The sequence below is a fragment of the Rhinichthys klamathensis genome, unplaced genomic scaffold (genome assembly GCF_029890125.1).
Source record: "Rhinichthys klamathensis goyatoka isolate OS25496 unplaced genomic scaffold, OSU_Roscu_1.1 h1tg000149l_1, whole genome shotgun sequence".
Classification (NCBI taxonomy): domain Eukaryota; kingdom Metazoa; phylum Chordata; class Actinopteri; order Cypriniformes; family Leuciscidae; genus Rhinichthys; species Rhinichthys klamathensis.
The window spans coordinates 588,095-608,563 of NW_026606684.1; the positions used below are offsets into that span (position 1 = coordinate 588,095).

Here is a 20,469-nt window from a genome sequence, read left to right on the forward strand (position 1 = left end):
TGCATGTAAGCATCATTTCCTGCACATCTAAAAATAACACAGATCAGTGTCATGTCAGTTTCTCAGGTCGATCTGTCTGTCTATCTGTCTGACTGTCTCTGATCTGTCTGTCTATCTGTCTGACCGTCTCATCCACTCACTGATGAGCTATTCCAGGATTCACATTAAAAAGGCCAATGTTATCACAAATCATGAGGTTGCAAGACATGCCAGCTGTAAACAGCAGTTACTGTTAAGTAGGGGCTGTACAAGAGATTTTCCAGATAGGAAAATTAGAGAGGATTTTATGTGGTAAAATGCTTTATAGACATACAGTGGGAGTCCAAATGTTTGAAACCACTAGAGAAAATGCTGCATGAACTCTAAAGATTTGTATAAAATGTTATCCAGCAGGATTTAAGAATGATTTGAGAATTATCCAAATTTATTGTCACAAATTTGATAATTAGTGATCTACGAATGGGAGTGCAAAATCTTAAATATTCTTATTTAAGGGTTTTAAGATTGTGAACAACGGTTTACCAATTTTTCTGAGTGATTCACTGAATTCCTTCTGAATCAAAATGATTCATTTTGAGCATTTAGAATATTTCAAAACACAGAAATGGTTCACAAATTCGCCTGAATGATTCATTAGATTCAAATGATTTGTTTTTTAGGATTTTGAAACGTTCAAAACAAAGAAATGGTTCACAATCATCTGAACGATTTAATTTCATCTGAATCAAAATTATTAATTTTTAGGATTTTTGACATTTTCAAAACAAAGAACGTTATTCATTGCACATTTAAATTTGAGATTTTGAACCCCCGATTTTCAATGTAATCTCATGGCATTTGGACCACACTGTACCTAAATAACCAAGTTCAATGCCAGACTAAATGACTTAGTTAAATCATCATCTCTTTGACCTTCTTCGACCAATATTCTCTTTGAAATGAATATTGCTCTACCACATTTGTGAATTCTAGTGAATCAACCGGTTCAAACCTACAACGAAAACAGTCATCCAGATGTCACGGCTTGTGCATTAACCCTTTTATGCGCAAACGGCTGAGGGACAGGAAGCAGTAGTGGGTTGATTTGGCAGCCAAATCTGAGCTTCCTCCCACCTGCTCACACTTCCAGGGCCCATTCTGCCCACTCTCTGACCCAGCCTGTAGGTGCTTCTCAAGCAGCCTTACTGTTAGACATGAGATATACTGGAAGAGCTCAAGGCTGCTGCCCACAACGGCTGCACCAGCTCTAGCAAAGGCCTCGGTAACAGTGGAAGGTCTGAGTCAGTTAGCTTGCACACACCCCCTCTTACCTGTCAAAGTGAGAGGGCCTGAGTTAACCAGGACACCTGGACAGAAGAACTGAGCTAGAGAAGCTGAGACAAGGGGCTTCCATGCAACACATCAGGGGTGAAATGAGAATCGGTTAACAGTACAAACCCACAGATTGCATTGCATGAAAGAGGTGCATAGGCGACGAGTGTGATTTCATCATGTGTGGTAAACACTTTGTGACTGAGTGTGAGATACAACGAGGAAGGTCATAACATGGAACTCAAAACCAAGAAGATGGTCACAGTTCCCAAGAAATATATCGACTTCATGTTCTTTTTCTATTAAAAGAATCAAGCAAATGGCTGCCATTTTATCTTTATCTAACTGCACCTTATCTGATACCACCGAAAAATGAGTTTGCACACAATTCAGTTTATGTGAATCACTCAGCTGTGGAAGTTAGATATCAAGCTATCGCAAAGATTCACACGAAAATTGGTGCTGACGCTTTTTAAGGAAAGACAGGATGTTATAAGTGAGGTAGGATTCATAAGTTCCCTTTCGTTGTCACTACGAGTTCCGTGACGACGAATGGGGTTTCGCTTAGAAAGCCTATCAACTTCGAGTATACGAAACAAGCCAATGGCAAAGAAATGCCATGGGTCTGTGGAATTTGCTTGGCGCAACTCCGCCCCACCTCGTGGGTATAAAAGGAGGACGCCGGCAATATGCAGATATGTTTTCGCTTCGGAGCCAAGAGTTTTCTTCACTCAACAAGCCATTTCTGATCAACTGTCAGCTACGAGACGAGCGACTCTCCGGTGTTGGTGTGACGGCGTTCTCCAGCGAGTGCATACTACCTGCTGATCTGTGCAGTGGTCTGCCAGTGAGTAAGTTTCTCCCTGGGCGCTTCAATATCCGCAGAGCTTTCCTCTCACAAAAGAGCTTTGCACGCTTTGTCTTTTTAAAGACGCCTCGCCCGTGCACTTCTGGTTGCGGTAGACTCATTTCTGACTCTGATGGGCACGATCGCTGTTCTGCGTGTTTGGGCATTGATCACGCTAGAGCAGCGCTCGTGGATGACTCATGTTCTCTCTGCGGGAACATGACCATCGTGTCATTACGGTCGAGACTCAGTGATCTCACAAGAGTGAGAGTCCCCTCATCCACACCCCAATCTACTCCCTCCTCGAGAGCTAGTACTTCGGCTGGTGGCCAGGGTGACCTGAGGGTGACGGTGTGGAACAAGGCGCCAACTATTTGTCCGTGCCCCGCACCCTCCCCTCCAGTGACGCTACCCGTTAGTGATCAGGGGATTCCCGCGGGTCCATCTTCGGATGCCCCGCGAGTTTCCTTTGGCGCTACAGAGGAAGATGCGATGTCTATCACAGCATCACAAGGTGAGCAAGATTCTTCAGGAAGTGAAGATTTGGCAGCGCTGCCACCTTTGGCATCCCCGTCGGATCTCGAAATCCTGGAAGACTGCCATGTCTTCCCGCGATCACTCGTTGATCAAATGCCTGCTGACTTGCCTGAGAAAATTCGAGGGCAAGAGCGTGGTTCCACTGAAGTTATTTCAGAGGCTCCTGGGGCATATGGCATCTGCAGCCGCGGCAACGCTGGTCGGATTGCTTCATATGAGACCGCTTCAGCTCTGGCTTCGCGACCGAGTCCCGAGGTGGGCATGGCAACACGGCACGCTCCGAGTACCAGTTACTCCAACCTGCCGTCAGACCTTCACCCCGTGGTCGAACCTTAGCTTTCTACGGGCCGGAGTGACCTTAGAACGAGTTTCCAGGCATGTTGTTGTCTCAACAGATGCCTCCACCGCGGGCTGGGGTGCCATGTGCAATGGACATCCTGCCGCGGGCTCCTGGACAGGACCCCAGTGCCTATGGCATGTCAATTGCCTCGAGTTGCTGGCAGTACGCCTTGCTCTGCACCGCTTTCGGGCGCTGCTCAAGGGTCAACACGTACTAGTCCGATCAGACAATACCGCCACAGTAGCGTACATCAACCATCAAGGTGGTCTACGCTCCCGCCGTATGTCGCAACTCACTCGCCAACCCCTCTTATGGAGTCAGAAGCATCTGAGGTCGCTTCGAGCCATTTACATTCCCGGAGCCCTGAACTGTGCAGCCAACGAGCTCTCACGGCTTCAGCCCCTCCCTGGAGAATGGCGACTCCATCCCCAGTCGGTTCAGCTGATTTGGGACCAGTTCGGGGACGCTCAGGTAGATCTGTTTGCCTCCCACGACTCGTTTTACCTGTTTTACTCCCTGACCGAGGGCACGCTGGGCACGGACGCACTGTCGCACAGCTGGCCGCGGGGCTTCCGCAAATATGCGTTTCCCCCAGTGAGCCTTCTTGCGCAGACCCTGTGCAAGATCAGGGAGGATGACGAGCAGGTCATTTTGGTCGCGCCTCACTGGCCCACCCGGACCTGGTTCTCTGAACTTGTACTCCTCGCGACAGCACCTCCCTTGCCAATTCCTCTGAGGAATGACCTCCTTTCTCAGGGACGGGGCACCCTCGTCCCGATCTCTGGAACTTCCACATGTGGCTCCTGGACGGGACGAGGTAGGTTTGAGTACCCTACCACCAGCGGTGGTGGCTACCATCACTTCCGCTAGAGCATCATCCAAGAGACATGTTGAAGTGGAACCTCTTCGTCAACTGGTGCTCTTCTCACCAACAAGACCCCCGGAGATGCCCGATCAGTGTCGTGCTTTCCTTCCTGCAAGATGGGTTGGAGCGAAGGCTGTCTCCCTCCACCCTGAAAGTGTATGTTGACGCTATTGCCGCACATCATGACACAGTTGAAGGTAAGTCCGTCGGAAAGCACGACCTGATCGTCAGGTTCCTGAGAGGAGCGAGGAGACTAAATCCTCTTGGGACCTCTCAGTGGGTCTTACTGCCCCTGAAGGAGGCAGACCCAGCCTTGGCACTGCTCTGTCCAGTACGCGCTCTCCGCGCCTATGTAGACAGAACGCAGTGTTTCAGGACCTCAGACCAGCTCTTTGTCTGTTATGGTGGGAAGCTGAAGGGAAATGCTCTCTCCAAGCAAAGGTTGTCTCAATGGATAGTGGACGCCACTGCTTTGGCTTACCAGCAGCAAGGTCGACCATGCCCCCTTGGTGTGGCAGCCCACTCCACCCGGAGTGTGGCTTCCTCTTGGGCTCTAGCGCATGGCGCCTGCAGAGACATCTGCATAACAGACATCTGCAGAGCTGCAGGCTGGGTGACATCCAACACATTCGCCAGATTCTACAATCTCCGAGAGGAGCAGGTGTCCTCTCATGTACTCGCTTCAACCAGCCAGTACAGCTAGTACTAGGACCCGCTCAGGTGTCTTCGCTTGCTCGCCACTCCACTCCACTCCAAGGACTGGATACGTGCGATTTTTCCTCAGGTGAGCTTCCCCGACAAGCCCTGAGTTCCTCCAGCACTGCTGACGTCGACGCCAGTGTCTATTGCCTGCGCGTTGGCTAAGTGCCTCCGTGTGCATGGTCCCCCCTCTGGGCGACCCCCACATGTGTATTTCCACTGTAAGCCTCTCTGAGTCTTTCCCTTGGCAAGCCACCTTGCCACCCCTGGGGTTGAAATATTCCACTTTTCGGGCTGGACACCCCAGTGTTCCCCATATGCACCCCCCTCCTGGGTCATATGTGTATTCTTTAAGTCCTCCCTTCAGGCAGGCACTGATTGCATATTTCCACTGAGATATGCTTCTCAGTGTACCTTGGTATTCCTGTGTTAAGTAGGAGTCCTTCGTCCATGCTAGTCTCACGACAGGGAGCTCAGACTTACGCAGGGCACCTGAAGACAACTGTGAAGGTGGCGCGATTAGACTGAAACCCCATTCGTCGTCATGACGGAACTCGTAGTGACAACGAAAGGGAACGTCTCGGTTACGTATGTAACCCTCGCTCCCTGAGTAGGGAACGGAGACGTTCCATCTTCCTGCCACTTCCGCTGTACAGCGGGGACCGCCTGAGATCAGTCTTGGCTCCACAGCGAAGAAACATATCTGCATATTGCCGGTGTCCTCCTTTTATACCCACGAGGTGGGGCGGAGTTGCGCCATGCAAATTCCGCAGACCCATGGTATTTCTTTGCCATTGGCTCGTTTCGTATACTCGAAGTTGATAGGCTTTCTAAGCGAAACCCCATTCGTCGTCACGACGGAGCGTCTTTGTTCCCTACTCAGGGAACGAGGGTTACATACGTAACCGAGACGATTTCAGCTACAAATCACAAAAGCAGATTATGATATTGCATAAATGCTAAGAAAGAGAATAATTGTTTTGCTGTTTGGCAAGTAAACGGAAACACATTCAATTTGCAAGACCGACCCATTTGTAGAGTGTTGCATCAGGTTTCTGTGATTCTAAAGGCCTTACTGAGGTCAAGCACATCGTCAGTCTTGATGAGATCCTCCGGTCGGGTGAGAGGAAGTTGAGTTTCTGGTTCACCCTGCAGCTGTAGGGACAGGGAGCGCAGCATGAAGAACACACGGATAGCCTGCAAGGACACACAAAAACAATTAAAAATGCTATAGCAATTAATTAATCATAAACCAGGAGAAACAATGGTTTTAGAGATGCACCGATTGGAACCAGATGGTTTTTACTCAAAACACACGATCGCAACCGTGTGTTTTTTTTATGTTTTTATTTTGGCCAATCTCTATTCTGGACTTGCATGCACACTGCTTTGCAATCATTTCCCAAAATGTTATTTGTGTGGAAATATTACGATTTCTGTATACAGGACATTAACACAGGCCAGAGATGGGGAGACGCTGAAGACGGAAGCAATGAGCAAGCTCACTGTTCGTGAAGCATTAAAAAACAAAAAAAAACAAAAAAAATTTTTAGCCACCACCTGGGTTTTTGATTATTTTCACAAAAGTTTCATGGTCCCCAGAATATTTTGTTTTATGAATATCTGAACATGCAATATATCAAAAGAAAGAACAGACCCTCTGATTTTAAACAACAACAAAAAAACGTTTCATTCTAGCTTCAAGCATTCTTTTTTAAAGTTTTTAAAAAAAGCCTAATTTTGAGCAAAAAGCTGAGAAAATCGTGTATTTGTCAAAGACTAGGTCTGGATCGGATTCAGAATGATGATCAAGATCAAGTAGAGTAGATCAAGTTCATCAACACCCCCAAAGCTTCAGTCCTATACCTCGCCCTGGGTCGACATTTCACTCTGTAACATTAGGCAGTTTTGATTTATATGCTGTTTAATGTTGAGATGATCGCATTACATTACATATGCATCTGCTTACATAAACTATCACTTGTTTCTGATTCTTCTTCACCTGTGTTTTGATCAAGAGATTCAGTACTCTTTCGGAAGATGTAAAATAGCACCCCTACCATATAACAGTGAAAACACTAAAAGCCAGAAATTTCCGTCAATGACGGGGAAATACTTTAAGTAGTGTTTATAAGTGCAGTGCTGCTATGTGTACCATAAGTGCCACCAACTATCAAAGAGTGAATTTGCATTTTCATTCATGAATGAAAATGCAATGTTTTATATGGAATGATTTTACAAAGCTAAAATCAGACCATTCTTTTTTTGCTTTAATTCCTAAAACTTATCCAATTATCTAATTTAAATGAAATCAACTGCTCATGCTACATGTGTGTAGCCTTATTGTTTGAATCGTAATTAAAATGCAGTGGTTGTCTCTAATTTCTTGTAGAAAAAAAATTCAGCAATAAATCAGCAATCGTAATCATCCTTGCAAAATCATGATTTGAGTCTCCCTGGAATTTATGTCCAACATGAGCAACAAGAATACTTTTAAAATATACTTTGAAATATTATGTAAATATAATATGCATCTCAAATATTAAAATATCATCAATGTATCTCAAACAAAGAACACATCCATATCCAAATTTCAACTGTTTTACTGTGACATTACCTAGAGTTGTCATGATATCAAAGTTTCAGTACCGATACCTGTGAAATTTTACAACTCTTGGTGCCACTTTCAAAACTCATATAATATTGAACACACTGCATTATGTAGAAAGTTAAATATTAAGGTGAAAAAACAACAGTAAAACACGTTGTTCATTTAAGTAAACAGAGCTTTTTTTTATGTATAAATCCAATGTAATTTATACAAATGTAAAATATCAATACTTAAATTGCTGCTATAGTCTTCACTTAAGGATTAATGCATATATTAATAGCATTTATTCAATGCTATAGGAGTTTTATTGAGAAGCAGCTCTACAGTTACTTCCAACCATTTCAACAATTTCTTTAGGCTTAAATTGTGTTCATGCTAAACCAAGAAGTGCATTTGACCAATCATGTGCACAGCTGCATCACCAAACACAGATATGAATGTTTAAAATCAGCTGTTTGCCATTCAGACTGTGCATGGGTACCAAATTAAGTCAATACCGATCCTGCAGAAAGCCTGGTATTGTTATATTTCTAAAACACATGAAATCTTTCTAAAATTCTTTGGAATGTTTCCCAGGAGACGAACAGCGCAAACACTGGCCAAGAAACACATGCATTCATGGATTGTGAGAAAAGGTTCAGGGAGTTTCTAGATGAAGCCAAAATGTTTGACAAAAGGCCATGAGACCCACCCATTTAATTTAATTTCAGAACTTTCAGCATGAGTATATATGTTCATCACTGACCCTGCGAGTCCTCTCGACATCTCCACAGGGCAATCGCTTCACAAAGTCAATGCCGGTAAGGGGGGTGCCAGTGGGAGGAAGTAAAATGGAGGCATCCATCATAAGATACTCCACGTTTAGGGGCTTATTCTACATAGAGATGACACATAAACAAAGAACAAGAGCAAAAACATGAATCACTTAATAGGCTAGTTGATGCTAGAACAAAAAATCAACAACAACAACAAATTCAAGCGTTTTTTGAGTTTTGCTGGACGAATACCCTGTTGGGGGGGTTTGTTGGTTCAGTGTGAACATGACAGTTATTTTTCACAACATTTAAAACCAACTTCCATTGCAAACCTTTTTTCTATGAAACACAAGAGACAAAATTTTAAAGAATATCCTGGCTACTATTTTTAATAGGACAGTGAATGATGACTGGGGCTGTCAAGCTATAAAATATAAATAATAGTATCATAAAAGTGGACCATATGACTTAAATCCATACCATTTCATGGTCCACATGGTCTCAATACATAATATAGAGGACATCATATGGAGGAATTTTATGGCATGTTTATGGGGCTTTTATGGTAAAAGATCCACTCAACATCATTTTAACTGCAGGAAAATGAGCAACCATTTTTTATTTATTTTTTATTTTTTGTGTTCCATGGAAATAATGAGTAAATGACAATATTTTCATTTTAGGTGAGCTAATCCTTTTTTAAACAAGGAACCAGGAAAAACCAGGAAAATAATGCTTTGTAAGAGGAAGCAGTATAAACGTAGGATGTAGTAGCCACTCCTTATCCAGTAAATGTCAAATAGATAAAGGTTTCCTCTCACATCAGAAGCAGGATGTGTTGCTGTATCATCAGGTTATGACAGACAGTAAGAGTGAAGTTGCAAATAAGAAAAAGTTTATGCGTTTAGTAAGGCTGCTTACCATCATGCTTCTGTACTCATCCTCAAACATGTCCAGGAAGATCTCCTCCCCCTGCAGAAAGAGGAAAATGAGTGGGAAAAATTTCCATAATAGAAATCAATACTACCTTTCAAATGATTGGGGTCAGTAATTTATTTTTTCTAAATAAATTTATACTTGAAAAATTTGTGTGATAAGCTTGTAACAAAACTTAAAAAACAAGACTTTACCTGACTTCTTAGGTTGCCTATAAAGGCCTGTAAACTGTTTTTTATGTGAAGAAATCCAAAGGATCTGACAGTTAAGAAAGGCTTCAGAGAGATGCCTAATAAATGCTTATACAGTATTCAGGATAATGCCGAAAGAGCTACTCTGTACTGTAATGTTAATTACAGCAAAGAAAAGGGATTAATTCAAACTGTAGTCTCACATAGCCAGATCTATATAGTCTATAGTCTCAAACATAATTTATATTCAAACTTTCATAACAGTGTAATTTTAATGATCTCATCTGTCAACATGATACCAGTAAATTGCAGAGCTTGTGCAAACATATTGACATCACTATAATCAGATGCTTTCTTAACAGCTGATTTCTCACCGCTGTCATTTTTGTTGTTGTTGTAATTGAGGACAGCACGCAGCACATATTTATATTCATCTAAACATCGCTCTCAGCAGTCATTGCAAAGGTATTTCCAACTTTTTACTTCTAAGGAAAGAATTAACTTCGCCGAGAGTATATCAGGGCATGACTGCACAAGTGTGAGGAAGAGCAATAAGTTGCTGGCTGTAGTTCACTTAACGGCCACCAGTGTCGCTAATAACAAGGGTTTCTGAATTCTACTTATAGCCCCTTTAAAGGGATAGTTCACCCAAAAATGAAAATTCTGTCAGTAATTACTCACCCTCATGTTGTTCCAACCCCGTAAGTCTTTCGTTCATCTTCGGAACACAAATTATGATATTTTTGATTAAATCTGAGAGCTGGATCACTCCTTCATAGTCTTCTATTGTAATTGAAACCTGCCGGCCCAGAAAGTTAGTAAAAACATTGTTAAAATAGTCCAAGTGACTACAGTGGGTCAACCTTAAGTTTATCAAGCGACGAGAATACTTCTATGTGGGCCTCTGAATGAGTTCATGAAGTGTAACAGCGCAGTGCTTCGTCAGAACGTAGGCTCACTATTGGCCAGCATCACACTCATGACCAGCGTCGGCCAATATTGAGCCTACGTTCTGACGTAGCACTGCGCTGTTACACTACGTGAACTCAAGCACAAAAAGTATTCTCGTAGCTTGATAAACTTAAGGTTGAGCCACTGTAGTCAATTGGACTATTTTAACGATGTTTTTACTAACTTTCTGGGCCGTCAGGTTTCAACTACAATAGAAGCCTATGGAGGAGTGATCCAGCTCTCAGATTTAATCAAAAATATCATAATTTGTGTTCCGAAGATGAACGAAAGTATTACGGGGTTGGAACAACATGAGGGTGAGTAATTACTGACAGAATTTTCTTTTTGGGTGAACTAACCCTTTAAAATATACTGCAATAAAAAATTATAATAATATTTTACAATATTATTGTTTTTACTGTATTTGTGTTTGAATAAATACAGCCTTGGTGAGCATATAAGAGACTTCTTGCAAAACATAAAAAAAAAAATCTTCCTAACCCCAAACATTGGAACAGTAGTGTATATTAAGAAATATAAATAAATAAATAAATCCCACTGTCACTCATGGAATGGGAAATATAAACATTACTTGCAAGCTAAAATACAAATGAAACTCTTAAGTAACATTAACCCTCATCCTTGACCATTTTAACTTGCATAAACAAATGTTACTTATTCTAGGATGGCTATAGTATTATATCAAATTCATTAAAAGAAAATTAATGATTTAATGTTATTATTAGACTTTTTTACCATCTGACCTGGTACTATCAAGAGATCTATTGTAAACATGAATCAGTGTGAATGCTCAGTTCCATGAAAAGGGTAGGGGAGTGACTACAGGAAATACAGATACAGACTAATGAGCACAAATTAAATTATTCACAACAGTCAGACTCTTTTACATTTACAGTACAAGTCATTTATGGCCACTGCATAATTTTCATGCTTTCACATCTGTTATTTTATAGTTTTGACCTCACTATTATGCTGTAGTGTGGACAATGGAAATTATAAAGAAACAGCAGGTTTGTCCAACTCCTGACTGCTATTGTACATGTCTGGCAGGTTTCTTGGAAGAGCTGGAACACAATGATCCATTATGAGCACACGCTAGAAACACAGATGAGATAGCAAAATAATGGCCCTCCCAGGACTCTCCATAATCCCAGAACAGAACATCCAGTACTGTGATTATTTATATACAGTCCTCACACACATTTTGGATGATGACGGTTGGAATGTGCAGTCTGCATAATGCATTGTGAAGGAGATCTTTCTTTGAATTGTGAAAGCAAAACTGTCTGCTGTTCCCATGCATGTTAAACTGTATCACGCCATACCACTCAAATTTCACGAGTGAAAATGACTTCGGGGAATATAAAAAGGTGGGGGAAAAGTGCTGCAGAGTGCAGAATGCAGTATTAGTTGGAAAACACGTCTATCACTGTTGAGACAAATGGCAGAGTGGCCAAAACAAAAGCTGAACTTACTAGTGTACTTTGTAACCTTGCAGGAATCCAAGTACTCTATTCTGTTTAATAGTAGCTCACTTTCACAGAAATGTCTCAATATGAATAAGCCACCAAGAGAACTGACATGTTTCAACAGGAAGCTGTTGGGATTTTCCTAAATATCAAAACAGCAAAGTCTTTAGGGTGAGCTGTCTGAGCTTAATTCTTCCTCAGACTTTGAAGGAAATCAACAGCGAGTGGGGTGACTAAGGGAGAATTATTAGCATGAAGATATGTTGCCTATATGGCTTCCAGTAAGTTAGTGACTTTTATTAAATCTAAAATAAAATACAAGAGCATCTTGCCTTATAAAATCGCCTCAGAAGGTGAAGACTCTCTTCTCGGGCACCCTAAAAAAAGAAAACATCATCATAGTAATGGTATGATTGAGTTACACAATATAAACAAGTAAAATATCCTACTTCCTGTAAATCTGTCTGCTATCAAAATAGGAAATGAAAGAAACTGTAATGCAATGTAAAAAAAAAAAAAATACTGGGAAAAACCTAAGTGTGCTAAGTATGTGTTAAGAAACAATCGATAAATTAGAAATATGTTGCAATCCGTCTTGAATAATTTTGTTTGCAGAGGTTGATAAGCAAATTAGCATGACTTCATTTTTTATTTGACTGAATTTCAAAATATCTTTTTCAATTATTGTGAAAGATACATGCACACGTTTTCACAGTCTTTATCTACAATGACAAAGCAGGCCATAGGGAATATTTGCATCCATTGCTGAAACACAATGCCATGTTGTCATGTATTTGGCAATAAAACCAACCAATGTGATTTAGAATGATAAATAAGTTTGATTTTTAAAATGTTTTTATGTGTCATATGTTTGCAGACAAAATTTACCCCTTTTATACCTCTAGGCTCAAAACTCTGAAAGGGAAGATCCATGAACTAACTTTTGTGTTAATAATAATAATAATAATAATTATTATTAATAATAATAATCATTTGTTACATTTCTATAGCTTTTCTGGGTACTCAAAGCGCTTTAAATAGAAGGGGGAATCTCCTCAACCACCACCAATGTGCAGCATCCACCTGGATGATGCGACGGCAGCCATATTGTGCCAGAACGCCAACCACACACCATACCAGCTTATTGGTGGAGAGGAGAGAGAGTGATGAAGCCAATAAGTCAATATGGGGATGATTAGGAGGCCATGATGGACAGAGGCCAATGGGCAAATTTGGCCAGGATGCCGGGGTTACACCCCTACTCTTTTTTCGAAGGACATCCTGGGATTTTTAATGACCACAGAGAGTCAGGACCTCGGTTTAACATCTCATCGAAGGACAGTATAGTGTCCCCATCACTACACTGGGGCGTTAGGACCCACACACCTCTTCCAGCAGCAACCTGGTTTTCTCAAGAGCTCTCCCATCCAGGTACTAACCAGCCTCAACCCTGCTTAGCTTCATTGGGCAACCAGTCTTGGGCTACAGGGTGATATGGCAGCTACTTTTAATGGATCACCAATATCCATTAAGAATAAAGTATAAAAAATAATTAAAAAAAAAAAAGAGTAGAAATTGTTGAAGCCTGAGATACCAACTATATACAAGAACTTTTACATACCATGGAAGGTTTTTATACTATGTATCTTTTTTCTACAGCTAAAAAAAATATGTGGACTGAAATTATCACTCGCATTTATGGGAGTAAATTATATAAATATATGAATTGATACTAAATTAATTATTATACTTTTACACTGATAATAAATTAGATTCTTTGATCATTACTTGGAAAAGTAAGAGATGTTCTGTGTTAAGACGCCTACCTCCAAACAGGCCAAGTGGATGTCCTTTATAATGCATTGAGAGCCAGACAGCACAGACTGTTTTAAAAGTAGACAGCTTAACTCCAGGGTGGCAAGACGCACCTTCCCATCTGAAACACACACACACACACACACACGATAAAGCAAAACAAAACCCATTAAGTGCAACTGTTCTAAATTTACAACTGAATCAAAGTGGCATTACCACAGCAGACCAAACATGTGGGATTTCGTATTACGCAAATAACTTCTGACCATCTCCAGAGGAGAAAATCTAGCAAACGTGTCTTAAAAAAGGAAGTGTGGGGCATTACAATAGCTCAGATGTGTGTAACCACGGCAACAGCCAAACAACCATGTTGGCAAACAAACGTGCTGCAAATGAAAGAGAAAATCTAAAGTTTAGCTTCTTGTCATGCTAGTGTCACAATGGAGACTGGATGGAAATGTCAAAAGCACAAAGAGCATGAATCATACAATATGAGGACAATAGCTCATCATGCGTATATTGCAGAGTACCAATGATGGGCTTTCAGAAAACTCAATTTAGCATCATGCAAGCAAATGTAATGTGAATGTGAAGCAAGTCAACATTCAAATGTCACAACAATTACAGGAGCCCCTGAAAGGAGAAACTGGCTACAATTCCTCTTCACAAAGGTGAAAGTGATCAACGGTTAGAGGAAATTGGTTGCAGTTCGTGTTACTCAAGGTTGTGGTCAAGTGTATGGAGCTAAAGAAATGTGCATCAGGCGAAAGGGCATTCAAATAACAACTGATACTTCACTAAGCTCTGGGCCTTTTGCTCACACTGACGGTTGCTGAAGCTTTTCAGAACATCCCATAGGAATAAACTGGAGATTTCTGTAAACAGTGCGATGTAAAATGTGCTCATAAAGTGGTAAAAATTTAAGGGATGTTATCCTGACATGGGCTAGAATGAACTCTGCATTGTTATCTGCCATTTTTCTTGAACAAATTGTTAAAAATAATTGGTTAATATTATTTTCCGTCCGTTGCCTTGGTTACATCATCAGAAAATTCATTTCAGAGCAGTATTGTTATTATTAAAACTATTTTAAAAAAATCCCTTCATTGAAATAAACCTGAAAAAAAAAAAAAAAAAAAACTGTTTTATATTAGATTAAAACCTATCCTTGAACTAAAAATTAGAAATGTTGCTTTGGCAACTAACTAAAATAAAAAAAGTTACTAAAATGTAAGAGTTACTAAAATGACTTCGTAACTAAAACTGAAAAATTAAAGTTAAATACATACATTAAAATAAATGTAAAAACAAAAATGAAAATATTTAAATAAAAGCTGATTCAAAATATTAATAAATACCATAATAGTATATAAATAATAATAAAATTAACACTTTTTCAAAAGCAGAGAAAGTTATTACAGTTGATTAGAAAAATAAATAATTATGCCTATAATAACTTGTTGAAACACATACATTAAAGGGGTCATATAATGGTACATGCTCTTTTACAAGTTGATTGTACTGAAATGTGTGTTGGCAGTGCCTGTACACAGCCATCATATAATGATAAAAATCCATCCAGTGGTTTTGTTTTAATCTCCTTATATGTTTTCCCCTGCCTCAAATCGAGCCGTCTGACCGTGTGACATCACTAAATCGGACGCCCCTCCCACGATTGTTGATTGACAGCAGTGTTTCAACACAGTCCCGCCCTGAGCGAGCTGTCATCATAATCCGTCATTGTTGATACGCTGGAGAAGAATGGCGTCTAAGCGACTGTGGTGTTCTGTTCTTGGGTGTAATAACGAACACAGCAGTCATTTTGATGTTCCTAAATCCGAACCGCTGAAGACGCAGTGGCTGAGTTTTGTTTTCGAAGGGAATATTCCCCACGAGCAACGTCAATGCTCTCATGTTTGCGCAAATCATTTCTCACCAGACTGCTTTATAAACGAGCGTCATTATGAGCTGGTTTTTGCAAATCGCTTGCGCGCTTCACGATAAATACGGCTAAGGTTTAAACTCAGGGTACATTACGGCATGTTTTCTATGTACGACGTTCTCAATATAATTCATAATCCCATGAACAACGCGTTATGGTTATTGTGTTATTACAAACTGTGTACACATAGTGTCCGTATCTCACTACTCTACCCTGCCAGTACATACAAAGATAGATCAAAGTGACATTACATTAACCAACCATTCAGAAACGTCCTGTTCAAGCCTTAACTTCTTCGGGCCGTCATCTTTTTCCGGGTCCGACTCCGGTTCAAACTGATACGGTTGCACAGATGTGTCCTCAGAGACTCCCGCTGCCATTCTTTCTCCAAAATATACCATCAACTGTTGTCAAGGCAACACTCCACGTGCGTTGTGTCAAAATGCCCCATAGAACAGAGAGGCGGGTTGATAAAGCTCATTATCATTTAAAGACAAATGCACTTAAACGGTGTGCTGAAAACAGAGCTGTTTTTGACCAGGTAAAATGACTAAATGAGGTAAAATACTAATGAGAATTTTATAATTAAATTATATTACAAACTTTTAATTTAGACCCTAAAGAATCATATTAACTTGTATAAAAATGGCATTATATGACCCCTTTAATACCAGATACAGTCTCAGAAGAGAAAGATTTTGATTTCATGTAGACTTTAACCACTTTAGTTTGGACAACAAACAAGTTTGACGCATTAAAACCACAGCTGATAATTACTAAAGACACACAGAAGAAGTTTTGCTTAAGCTGTTTGTACATAAAATGTTGCACAATCACTGGATTGAAATATCAGTAAAGGTCAACAATGAATAAACACTAAACAGTGAATGCTTTGATCTGCACAGTCAAGTTCAGGCACAACGATGGAATCTGCAGAGTCTAATATTTAATGAGCATGTTCAAGCAAGTGAAGGATAATATTTGGAGTCAGTTAAATAAAGTACAGTAGAGTGAGAACGTGCAGGTGAGAGACGTGGAGGATGTGTGTGTGTGTGTGTGTGTGTGTGTGTCTCTCTCTCTCTCCACGTACCTGGCTGAGCAGCCTGGTTCATGATTCGGATAACTCTCTCCACCAGCACCTGACTGTAAGAGCTCCTGTCTTGATTTGGCACAGGTAGCTGGATCCTCTCTAAGAGCTCTGGGTTTATACCTGCACGTACACACATGCACACATGCACACACATAAACAAAAATGTGCAAATATCAGAATGTTGGAGCATGATGTTGATTAATGTATATATGGATATATTTACATTATTTAAACATACAAATCTGAATTTTCACATGATCTTTCAAAAATCATTTTAATATGCTAATTTGTTGCTCAAGAAACATTTCTCATTATTACCAACACACATATATATATATATATTGTTACCCTGGTATAAAATGCCTATTGTTAAAGATTTTGCTATATTGTGTATAGCGCCATGTAAATATATAGTACTATTGACACTTCAGAGTGATTAAATGCATGAATGAGAATATAAAGAGCGGGACGTGCTTGATGTTAAAATGAGTTCCCTTTCAAGTTTGGTCTCTCGACATTGCGTCGACAGCTGATGCTTTGGGGAAATTCCCTCTTTGAAAATGCTGAAGCCTGATTGAATCATGCTATTGGACCTGCAATAGTCAAGGCGCTCAAGCGGAGCAAGGCCCGTCGCTATACAAGCCTGCGCTGAGCGCTATTGACTTTGAATCTTTCTCCTTCACTCAAGCTTGTTGTTTCAGCGTGGATATTCTTGCACGAGCGGACGATACAGAAAGAAGTTATCCCCTTCTGCGATCCGGCGAAGATGATGTCGCTAAGAGGATGCTGCGTATGCGGAGGGCCCATCGAGCTACCAGACTCACGTTTTGGGCCCGTATTTATCAAGCTTCTTAAAGTGCCATTTTAGTCTTAAGTGCTGAGAATTCATGAAATTTACTCCTACTTTCAAACTTAAGTATAAAAGCAAGTTAAGAATCACTCTTACTCTCCCAGTTATTTAAGACAGCTCGAGAGGTCTCTCAAGTGGTTAGGAGTTGCCAGTAGGGGCTTGTGGTGGCACGGAAGAGACAGAGACGTGCGCGAATCTTTCAGGAGAGGAAGAATGTTTTTGAAATGTTTGACAACAAGCAGTTAATCAAACGGTATCGTTTGGACAGAGCAGGCATCATCTTTGTCAGCGCTGGTTAATGTTGGGCTGAACTTGCCTTTTATAACTTTCCGTCCTTCGGATGAGACGTTAAACCGAGGTCCTGACTCTCTGTGGTCATTAAAAATCCCAGGATGTCTTTCGAAAGAGTAGGGGTGTAACCCCGGCATCCTGGCCAAATTTGCCCAGTGGCCTCTGTCCATCATGGCCTCCTAATCATCCCCATATTGACTAATTGGCTTCATCACTCTCTCTCCTCTCCACCAGTAAGCTGGTGTGCGGTGGGCGTTCTGGCGCAATATGGCTGCCGTCGCATCATCCAAGTGGATGCTGCACATTGTTGGTGGTTGAGGAGATTCCCCCTTCTATGTGAAGCGCTTTGAGTGCCTAGAAAAGCGCTATATAAATGTAATGAATTATTATTATTATAATTAATTATAACATGTTTCCACTGTTCAACTAATTCAGCTAGCAGTAGTGCTTCTTCCTCCCACCAGTTCAGTTTTCTTTTGGAATCCATGGTGGCAGATTATATCAAAATCTAGGCTACAGGCAGGTCAGTTAACAGCACAATGGTTTAAAACTTATTATATTCTCTTATCTGAGAATATTCTTAAATAAGGAAATCTATTCAGTGATTGGTCCATGCCAATGTCGTCATCCAAAATCCTGTTTGTGGCACAGCAAAGTGTTGTGAATCATCTCTAAAACTGACACTGAAGATTTAGTCCTACACTTCACTTAAATTACGACTGAGATGCTTGATAAATAACTTTTAAGCGCAGCTTTGAGCCAAGAATTTTTTTACTCTAAAGTCAATTCTCAGCAGTGTTATTGTGAGTAATTCTCAGAGCCTTGATAAATATGGGTCCTGGGCGGCGACAATGGAGAGATCGGATTGCCACAGTTTTCACTGCTCCCCTTCCCACCGACGTTCAGCTGGGGGGCGGGAGAGGCAGCTCGATCAGCTGACACGGGGTAAAATAACTTACTCTTGACTGAATAACTTTTTTTTAGCTTAATTAAGAATACATTTATATTTAATTCATGCAGTGAAGATTATGCAATATTTGATTGTTTTTACATTTGATTATTACATTTCTGTACTAATTCTAATTACATGTTAAATAAACCTATTGTACCTTAAAAACTTAATTTGTTTAATATCATATTTTTGTTATATTGTATTTGTCCTATTGTTTGTAAAAAAAATAAAAAATCTTATTTTTAATAACAGAATTGAGATAAAATGACTTCAGAATTGAGAACAAAACAACTACATTTTGATAACATTTCTCATATTGTGAAATAAGAAGTTGGTCATATAGCCCACCCCAACCAACATCCAAAACAGAATTATAACATTATAAATGTCTTTACAGTCACTTTTGATCAATTTAATGTGTTCTTACATAAAAATAAAAGTATTCATTTCTTTAAAAAAAAAAAAATCTATATATGAATAATACTTAAAAATACTTAGATTTGATATAGTCTCTTTTACATCTCTTCCCATAATTATCAATTTATTTGCATGCTTTGCTTAAAGGGGGTCGCACACCGGACGAGAAGCACCGCGCTGCGCCGCGTCACGTCCAGGACAACCCGAGGTATCGCACACTGAACGCGCACTTTCTCAGTTTATGGCCAGCAATATTGTAATATTTAAGGACATTATCAAATCAAGATCATGTCTGTACTATGTTATGATTGTACTGTACAATTAAATACAATCGTTGCTGAGTCTGCAGTCTGAACACTTTACCTCAGAGCATCCATTAACTGAATGAATTGAGAATCTCTCCTGAAAATCCGATAACACCAGCAATTTTCGTCCACGCAGCTGATTTCTGTAAATTAATGTAAAACTAAATGTACACTGCAGCACAGGGTGAAGTCAGTATGGCGCGGCAGGATTTTGAACAAGATCCTGAGCCGTAGCTGGGCGCCGCGGACAGAGGCCGAATGGCTCTGCAGGTGTGTGTACACCCATAGAGAATAATGTGTTCGAATTTTAAAGACGTGGCGCTGCACGACACGGCGCTGCGCTTCTCGTCCGGTGTGCCACCCCCTTGAGACTGTTATTGCTGAAGAGACAGATCATATACCTTGACTGTGAGACACGGCATACAGGAGACAAAGCACAAACAGAGCCTGGTAATCCTCTGTGTTACAGTCCAGTGCATTATAGAACATGTCCAGGAAGGGCCTAGAACAACAACCAAGATAACAGCTATTTTTTCATTGTTTCCGCTTTAAATCATGCAGAAGTTTGCACAATAGAACAATGTGTAAAATACGCAACGCACACACAGTTTATAAAGACTGTATTGTGTATTGTATTGTTTGAGTGTTGCAAATGTGAAAGGAATTTAACTAGGCAAGCTATTGTCTATAAATCATGTCAAAATTAGTCTGGCTTTAAGGAGCACTCATTTATAAATGCTAGTTACCTCCCCTCTATCTAAAAATAGTCTTCAGAGGTGTAAACTCTTCTTTTTAAGTACCAAATCATGTCCATGCAGAGTATTCCTAAGAATATTGCTTTTTCACAGGCATGCCATGTACCTCTTATCTTTTGGTTTAGATAACACACAAATATTGCATTTGAAAGGCTTGTGAGCAGTCTGAACATGTCTTGGGCTCTTTTTCCTTGGAACACACTAATCTAAACAGGGAAGCTTTGCTGTACATCAATGGAACTGAGCATAAGCCAATTGCAGGGTCATCAGTTCAATGTTAATACCCACTAACACAGCTGACACTGATAAAGTCCTATTTTGGACTACAATGCAGTTTTAATGGATAGACTGAATTGTTGCTTCTCAGGTTTCTCTTCAATTAAATGTTAGAGCAGCATAGATCCACTGACCCTTACTGAAAAATGAAAATTTTGTGGATGCTCTTAAAATGGTAAAGTTGTTCATAAATGTGTTTTCCAAGCCTAAAAAAGCTTAAAAAAAAAAAAAGAGTGTGTAGTT

At 40.4% G+C, this 20,469-nt stretch overlaps 1 protein-coding gene across 1 annotated transcript in view; it reads right to left on the reverse strand.

The window, feature by feature from the left end:
* Positions 1-20,469, reverse strand: part of clec16a (C-type lectin domain containing 16A) — a 66,931-nt gene that overhangs the window by 25,138 nt on the left and 21,324 nt on the right. The window contains exons 12-18 of the mRNA XM_056258171.1: positions 19,597-19,697; positions 16,381-16,500; positions 13,360-13,469; positions 11,866-11,910; positions 8,887-8,937; positions 7,956-8,084; positions 5,676-5,796 (exon numbers count right to left, since the gene is read on the reverse strand). Of these exons, the coding sequence (XP_056114146.1) occupies positions 5,676-5,796; positions 7,956-8,084; positions 8,887-8,937; positions 11,866-11,910; positions 13,360-13,469; positions 16,381-16,500; positions 19,597-19,697 (677 nt within the window). The remainder of the gene's footprint in view (positions 1-5,675; positions 5,797-7,955; positions 8,085-8,886; positions 8,938-11,865; positions 11,911-13,359; positions 13,470-16,380; positions 16,501-19,596; positions 19,698-20,469) is intronic.